The following is a 9,368-nucleotide window of genomic DNA, read 5'->3' as shown; positions in this document are numbered from 1 at the left end:
GATTTCTTTTTTTTATCCGTAAATCATTTGCAGCACCAAATCCACATTTAGCTAAATATAAAGATGGAAGCATTAACGATAGTTTTCTTGCACAGTTGGTAGAATTTGTGTATTTGATTTCTGTTTCCTCTCAAAGCCATGCCATCACTCCTTTTATATTAAATTAAGTTTCAACTGACCCATCATTTTGCATTTATGCGAGTTCTTCTTGATACTGCATATTTGATATATCAAACAAATCCACTAACATTGGCTGCATCATCCATGCTGGAAAATCAATTTATTTTAAATCAGAAAATCTTTCTTTTAAATCAGTCGATAAAATTTTCAGATGACAATATCAAGTAAAGAGGGATCATTTACTTCACATTTTTGGAGCCAATGAAACCGTTCAAAAATTTTTGTTGTTAATATATTTCTGACTTAACTCAATAAGGGTAATGAAACCAAATATCTTTGCTTTTGCACCAACAAGAGTTTCATTTGTTCCTTGAAGTCGCTTAGTTAATGTATTTAGTTTTTCAAAGATATCGGCTAAATAACTCACAAATGCTTTACCATCGAGTGTTAACAGATACTTCATTTCAAGTTTGTCGCTTAAAGAATCACTGAAAGTATCAAACAGTTCCAGAATTCTTTTCAAGCAGTTCCCTTTAGAGAGCCATCTTAATTCAGTGTGAAGCAAAAGTCTCACATGGTCTGCCTTTTGTTTTTCACAAAATAGCTTGAAAAGATGCTCATATTTGGCATTAGCTTCATTAGTATTGATACACTTTATTACTGAATGTAGTACTTCATTTAGAAAAGTCAAGATGTTTTTAGCTACCAAGTTTTCCCTATTAATAACGCAATGCACGAGAATCATTTCTGGATTCTCATCTTTCATCAATTTTAAGCAACAATTTTTCTTGCCCATCATATTAGGAGCACCATCTGCAGTACAAGATGTTATATTTTTCATTGGTATATTAGTGACATCTAAGTAGTTTCTTTAACATATTATATAATATCTTTGGAGGTAGTGGTGCTTTCTAATCTTTTACAGAACAACATTTCTTCAGCAAAATGCCCTTTATCAATATATCTTACGTAAGTTATCAATACTGCCACACTGTATATCAAAGTTGATTCATCCATTTGCACTGGGAATTTTCTTGTTTTCAGCTTTTCAGCAAGTTGTTTTTCAATATCTTCACTCATTTCGTCTATTCCTCAGATGCGAACAACTGCATTGTTTAGCGAGATTTTAAAGCGTCCGGGGGTCCACGCGAAGAATGCAGTCTGCCGCAGGGAAGTTAACAGGACAACACCAAGAACCCAGTTGATATTTTGGTCTCGTTAAACGAATTTATAATATTTATTGGCTGCAATTATTTAAGAATTTGCTTTTTTCTTTCAATTTTGGCACTGAAATCAAGCATTGCATTTAAACAGCCCGGAACAAAAGGGTTAAACTCGTGTCGAGTTCATTTTCGTATTGCCCCCCTTAACAATCAAAATGTCCCCCAGTGGGGCGTGGGCCCCACGTTGGGAAACACTGGTTTTATTTAATTTTTAGATACCACTCACCAAAATTTACCGCATTTCTGACTCTATGGGAACATCAAAAAGCTCATTAATTTTTGCCGAACTTCATCCTTACAAATAATCATAGAATGAAGCATAAAAATTATTATGATTAAAATTATAAAATCACATTTAAACTAGAGTCCCATAATTATAATTGCAGAATAACTAATTACATAATTGCAGAACAATGAATTTTATTATGTAAAGTTCAAGAACTATTTTGTTTTAAATTTTAACAGTTGTTTGAAAAATAATGAAAGAATAATTTAATGCAGTAAAGAATAAATTATTATATACGTTCATATTTTATGTTCGGAATAATGAAGCCAATTTGCATTTAAATAAGCGAGATATTTCTATATAATCTATTATTAGTTAAACAAAGGACTTAACATAAATTTTCAAAAGGACAAATCTATATTACCATGCATACGAATTATGCTTTAATGAAATTTTCCCCGTGACTAAACAAAAAATTACCTCGAAACTGTTTTGTAATCTTTCTAATTTTTAACCTTCATAAATTTGTTGGGGAATATGCCTTTGATAAGGATACGATTTGTTTTCATTTTTATATGTCATGAATTGTAAGATTTCGAAAAGAGGTTGAATTTTCGAGAACAGTTGCATTAATTCAGTCGTGAATTTATTATTTCGATTTCTTGAACACCATTGGAGAAATTTATTTAATGGATATTATTTTGAGTGTATTTACCGGTATTTTTTTGTTTAGCCCATCTTCCTTTTTGATCGCTTAGAACTTTTTCTATAATTTAGTTAAATAATGTGGAGAATTTCTCGTAATCACCTCCCTTAACATGTATATTATAAAATATTTACAAAAATCATACAAAACCAATTGTATAACACTAATTTTAAATCATTTGAAAGTTTGTAATTTGAAATGAATAAAACAAAAATTTAATGAAATCGATTCAAAGTTCTAAAAGAAAAAAAACTAAGAAATTCAGTTTGAAAAATTTCATTCCTGAGAATAAGTAAGAACAAATTCTGTATCATCTCAGTTAAAATTACATGGTTTAAAATTCAGTAATAATATGTAGTAGCATACAATTAAAGAAATTTTTATTAATAATTAAATCTAAATAGATAAACAAATAAATACTCAATAATCTTAAATAAAATATAAAATGATAATTTAAAAAAATATTTGATTTCAGAGTTCAAGATGTTTTGGCTGTCTGGAATGGTTCCAGACAGCAGTGATATTAATATAAAGGGGCTATACCTTCAGATCGCTCTCCTTATTTAACTATTAAGTTTATAATTTTTCCATTGCACTTTCCAAACTTTGAAGGTCAAGAACTCAAGTTTGTTGGAAATATGGTAGATTAAGAGTCAACGAAAGTTTTTGTGTCTCATTCGTTAACTTAATATATTGTCCGTAGAACTTAAATCAATTAGCATATTCAAAATTTGACCATCGAATCAATAGTATTTCTTATTAGCACGTGAAAAAGTTTATTACTAGATCAAAACAAGCATGATTTATTTATTTATTTTGTCCAATCTAAACTAAACTTAGTGAAGCGACAGCCCATATAGGGCCAAGGCCTACTGTGCCCATCTCCGTTTTCTTGACCATGGGTTCTGGGGTGCAGGAACAGATGTTCCGGTCAGGTGGTCAGCCGAACGCGGAACCACCAGTGTTAAGTTCCCAAGCATGCTTGGTACTCATTCATCGACCAACTGAGGAGATTGTAGCGTATATACCACTACAAAATTACAACTACAATTCACTAGTATATATAAAACATGTTAACTCGACTCTATGTCGGGGTACCTTTTCATAGATGACGGTTGACATGGTCTGTAACTACTCTCCCCACATTGGTGACCTTCGGACGTGATGTGAACACGCCTACCTTGGCAGTAACGCCCACTTCGATATGAACACGCCTACCTAGACAGTAACGCCTACTTCGATGGATGATCCACATTGAACAGTTGACTTGCTACTTGTGACTGCGACATTATCCACCTCCTCGCACTGTTGCTACTCAGTCTCGTCTCGATCACGCACAACGTCGGCTTGCATACTTGTGATTACTCGACTGCTAACGGCAACAGAGGAGCGACTACGACCGTGAAGTTAATACACCTCTCACATTCAGCACTAAAAAAATACGGTGATCTTAATACAGCTCTCCCGGCTTCTCACAAAACAGCAATGAATCAACTAGTGGTATTCGTTCATCGAATTCTATCACAGATATAATTCTAGTGGGGGAGTACTGTAGCGTATCTACCACTACAAAATTACAACTACAATTCACTAGTATATAAGACATGTTAACTCGACTCTATGTCGGGGTACCTTTTAATAGATGACGGTTGACATAGTCGATTACTCCTCTCCCCACAAGATGAAAGGCTGAGTCAACCTTGTCCGGCCCGATGATCGAATCCAGGACCTGTGGCACCGGAGTGCGAAGCGCTACCACTCTTGTGCAGTCGGTTCAAGAAATTAATTGCTTCTTCCATATATTTTTAGAATACATTGATAACTTGAAGAACGAAAAAAACCACGCGAATAAAGTGCAAGTAAAGGTACAAAAGTAGATTACTGTAGTTCTTGTTTTTTTTTTTTTTTGGTTCTTTACAGTTTGATTTTGCTAAGTTTTTTACATATATTCGCTTGAATTTTCTTTAATCATAGATAACACAAAGTAAGACCCTTTCTTCTATAAAATATTGCGGTTGAAACGTGTCTTTCTGGGAAATTTTATTCGTAGTACTTATATTAGTGCTTTATTTATGTTCTTTTCTTTATTAATAAGTAGCATAAAGTATACCTTAACCTTATTTGAGTTTTGACAACTTATCTGAAAGCGCACTACACAAACACTATTCTATAAGCTGGACTATTTTAAGACAAATTTAGCACCTTATGCTAAAATTAGGAAAAGAAACCCATGTAATTTTAACTAATAGAATTAAATTCATCTCTCCTATTAATAATTAAAAAAAAATGTGCAAAGTTTTATTTTTGCTTCTGATTTAAAATGTGATGTGAAAAATCAAATCAACAATTTTCTTGGCATTGATAGAAATACTTAAATCAACTATGAAATTCCAGGAAATTCATCAGCACAAATAATGAAAGTATATTTTATTCAAAGAACTACCTCAAATGTTAAAAAAAGAAAAGAATTCAGAAAGAGCGTATGTAAAAGATATCCTGACATTGTTCAGCAAAACAAAAATAATAGAAAAATGACCATCTAAGAGTGGTGTGCACGAAATCGGTTTTAACATAGTATATGGTTTTATTTTCTTTATTTATAATGCATCTCTGATTTAATTCTAAGAAAAAGGAAAATTCTTTGCAGCAAAAAATAATCGAAAAAAACTCCTCTCTATTGATTTTGAAACATTTTTATTCTATTTAAGACCATTAAAAGTGCTTGATAAAAAAGTAATTATTTTAAGCTATATTGATAACACAACGAAACAATTTAGAAGTAAAAGATAAATTGCGTTCTTATTTTATGTTTAAATTTTGAACAAAAATTAAAAATAATAATTTTTGTACAGTATTTTGTTTGTTTTCTGAACTTCATAATGTAGTCTAAGTTGCATTTTTATTATTCTTTTTATTTAAGCACACAAGTTCAAATTTGAAGACTTCAAAGTGTGAGATTTAGAAAAATAATCATTCTTAGAAATGCATTTAGTTCATATTTTTTTAAAAGTAAATAAATTCACAATTAAATAAAATCTTGCTCTTTTATTCTTAGCATGAAAAAATCTAATGTTTTCTGACGAAACATGCTTCTATTGATTACTATTAAAAGTATTTACTTAACAACCATTTTTACTAAATTACATAAAAATTTTTTTTCATTTGATACTTCGCTAGTAACAATCATTTAGGCATTAATGGATTGAAATTGTCAGAGATGGAACCAAATTACGCAAGAAAAATATATCGTTAAGTGAAAGCAAAAATTAGCAGTAATATGGCAATTATGTTATTTTAAAATAATGACATTTCTATTTTTAGAAAAGTTTCGCCTGATTTCGTAGTACAATCCTTTTGATATCAAATTCCCAATTACCATTACAAGCATTTCCTAACTTTTATAGTTTCAGATATTAAGTAACTTTTCATTCTCTATATATTTTTTCAATAAGAATAAGCATTAACTTCATTTTACTTAGAAGTTAATGATTGGAAATCGAATTCCAAAAATTGATATTCTTTATATTGCAGCATTGACAGAGGCTTTGTCTTAAGTTTGTAAAATGCTTTATATCATAAATTTCACTAAAATATTTTAAACTTGACAATTCATTTTTTGTCAATTTGGCTATATTTATTTATTATTATTATTTTTGATAAATCACATTGCGTTTTTGGGGAATGCTTTCTTGACACTTTTTAATTAAAATTTTATATTACAGTTCGCAGAGCCTTGCAACTTATTTTCAAAAATTATCTTATTTTCAAGAATGGAAAATTAAAATATTTTCTTTTCATCAATTATTCTTGCTGTAAGAAAAACTTCCGGTGAGCATTTTATTCTTAACTATACAGCTCAAAATGATCATTTAAGAAAATGAGGCATGGTTCGAAACGAATGTTTAAGAAAATTAATATAGCTATTTAAGAAAATGCACATAATATTTTACCCCGTTTTTCTAACTTCTCATATTTTTTTTTCTTTTTTAAAAATAATAAACTGTTTCAGAATAAATTCGAAATGTTAGGTTGTTCATTAACCAAAATTATTTAGAGCATAAAAAAATTAAGTCTCATTTGAAAGGAAAAGTCTACAGTTCGTTTTACAACGTTGATGCGGCTTTATAAATTTGCCATATAATTAATAAAATTGCGTATTAAATGGGCGTTTTTTCAAACTACGTCAATTTAGTATCTTGAATACAAAGATATGTCAGAAAGGTTACACATAAAATATACCCAACTATTCCAACCCCTTCCCCACGACTTTTTTAATGATTATGTTTACTATTTAAAACGCGAAGCACAAAATTAGTGTTAAATAAATAATCCCATGAAACTGAAACGGTGGTATATTATAACTGATTAAAAATTTTATTCGCTTCAAAAATATATTAATAGGAAATAACAATCGACATATTTCACTCCTACAAATTTCTCGAAGAATTTCTCATTGAATACTGCACATTGCTGGAATCTTGAGGACAACTCAAGTTCAGTCAATGCCAAAATTATTTCCAAAACCAATCACATCAGCTCATCTTGATTCCCTGTGTCTAGGAAATTAACGTCTGTTTTTGAGAACTTGAAACCTGTCGACTGTTACTTTCTATTTATATGTTTTTGAAACAAATGAAGTTTTTTATCAGGAAATACAAAATTCATGTTTTAAATTTGAGTTTAACATTGAAAAGGGGCATCCTTAGCGAAATCCATTTTCTTGAAACCGTATTTCAAGCTTTGTCACAGATGACTTACTAAAACGCTCATCAACGAATTGTCTTTGAAAACCTCATCCCCTGGAAATAGTTTGTACTTACGAAATCTTAAATAAAAGTTATTTGAATAATAATTAAATACAACGATTTGTTTTTCCTGTCAGGTGTTTTTTCTTTTCCTAGTAATTGTCACACCTAAGAAATCTGATTTATCTTAAATCTATAGGATAATTATTTATTAAGATAACTATTTATTAAGATAATTATTTGTTAAGATAATTATTTAATAAGATAATTATTTAATAAGATAATTATTAAGACAATTATTTAATTGTCTCATGTTTATCAACAAATGAGTATGATAATAATTAGAGTTAATTGTGTGTATGTGTCTGGCTGCATGTGCAACAGTTCTTCGTAGAGTCCTGAAATTTACGAATGACTGAAGTTTAAACTAATCACAATGCAAATGTATATAATTAATACAATTTAATATTATTGTTAGTATATATAATTAATACAAGAGTAACACCAATACAATTCTTTTCTATCAAATTCATGTTTAAATTACTTTTTCTTTAAATCTTAAATTTTTTTACTTCAAAGTTTACCATTATTCCAAAACATTAACTTGAATATAGCATAAATTAAAAATATATTTAATTCTAAATCATTTATTAAATAATCTAACGAGAACATTTAAACAAAAGAATTGTCAGAACCCATTTTACTCAACCAAATCTACTTGTTTCTATTTTAAGAAACTTTCTTAGGCTAATTGTAATTTTTAACCTTAGTAAAAATTAGATATGATAGAGATTTTAAAGATGTGTTATCATGAAAAGTCATTGTTTTTCTTCGAAAGAAAATTAAATAACTTCTACAAAGATTATAATTCCTGATTATCAATCTGCTTGCTGTCCATTGATTTGTTCGTATGTTTAGCTTCTACAATTTCTCTGAAAATAACAAAAAAATTATGACAAAACATTGCAAAGTAGAACAAAATTCTAAAACTGAACTCAAACTTTAAAAACAAAAACAAATAAATTTTCCTAATATAAAATATTCCTTTTAAAAGAATTCTTTGTCCTCCTGAAGTCTTCTAATTAAAGGGATTAAAAGACGGAAAACCTAACACAAAAGGTTTATAATTGCAATTTGGATTTGTTTCTGGTCATTTCATATACTTGAACCCACTCTTAATTTGAGCTTGAGAATTTCTAAAATAATAATATGATTTGTTTTTATTTTAAGAAGTTTAACTTTTGTATAAAACATGTAAGTGAAAATATGAAAATATTTATGCTAGGCGAAGAGAAAAGATTTAAAATTCTGCCTTATATTTTATTATTTCCCACTTCTAGGATTATGATTAATCTTCACGAAAATCAGTAAAATATTGTAGGCAGTTTATTGGTTTAAATTGGTCATAGAGAAATACTTAAAAGCCTTAAACTCCAGTCAATAATTAGTATGAGGACTCTTTACTCTTTTCGAAGCAACAAAGATTTAAAGCATATATATCTTATTTATTTATTTAAGATTTATTTTATTTATTTAAGATTTATTTTATTTATTTATTTAAGATTGAGTTAAAATTTCTGATTGTGTTTTTTTTATTCAAATTTGACCTTCTCTATGTTAAAAATAAATAAAGATCGTACTCTGTATCATGTATCATTATATCGCTGTATCATGCATCATTATATCGCTGTATCATGTCTAACTGACGTTACGTCACGATATGAAATGAATTACATATGCTAGTACTAGTAGGCATTGACATCTATTGTGTTGTTGAACGTATGTAAAAAAAAAATCTCTAATTACTTTTTTATACTAACGATGGGATTTTCGTGTACTATTTGTCTATCCTAATGGTTCGAATGACTGACGACTTCAATACGCAAATGAAATTTCGCCAACTGGAAATTAAACTGCAAATTCTAACACAAAACTGACTTGTTTTAAAAAAAGGAGCATTTTAACTCAATAGCTTTATCTCTTTTGGAATAAAAATATAGAATATAATCACAATTAGAAAATATAGACCTAATAGATAGCCTGATAATCAATTTGAAATTTGCGTACCATAATGATAATTTTACTTTGACGAATTTTAATGTATCTGGAAAGATTTTAAGCAAATACAAAACTTTCGTTATAAATTATAAAATTCATATTTCCAAAATTAATAATTATATATATAAAAAAATTGTTATTATTTTACGAAATGCATTTTTCGAACATAATCAGACCAATAGTAATTGAAAACTTGAAATTTAAAAAAAAAAAAACTTTTTTTGTGAAAATGTGTAACATAAGCCATTTGACCTACTTTTTAAATTTTATTTTTTATTATTTAAAATTAA

General features: G+C 28.8%; 1 protein-coding gene across 1 annotated transcript; it reads right to left on the bottom strand.

Moving 5' to 3' along the window:
* Positions 1-391: 391 nt before the first annotated feature.
* On the bottom strand, positions 392-1,200 carry LOC122271682 (protein FAM200C-like). The gene is made up of 2 exons (XM_043053798.2): positions 1,044-1,200; positions 392-933 (listed from the first exon to the last, which is right to left on the bottom strand). The coding sequence occupies exons 1-2, from the start codon at positions 1,198-1,200 to the stop codon at positions 392-394; spliced, it is 699 nt and encodes a 232-aa protein (XP_042909732.2).
* Between the last annotated feature and the right edge of the window lie 8,168 nt (positions 1,201-9,368).

This window comes from Parasteatoda tepidariorum, chromosome 7 (assembly GCF_043381705.1).
Source record: "Parasteatoda tepidariorum isolate YZ-2023 chromosome 7, CAS_Ptep_4.0, whole genome shotgun sequence".
NCBI lineage: Eukaryota > Metazoa > Arthropoda > Arachnida > Araneae > Theridiidae > Parasteatoda > Parasteatoda tepidariorum.
The sequence above is the reverse complement of the archived record's forward strand: the minus strand, read 5'-3'. Positions and strand labels throughout refer to the sequence as shown.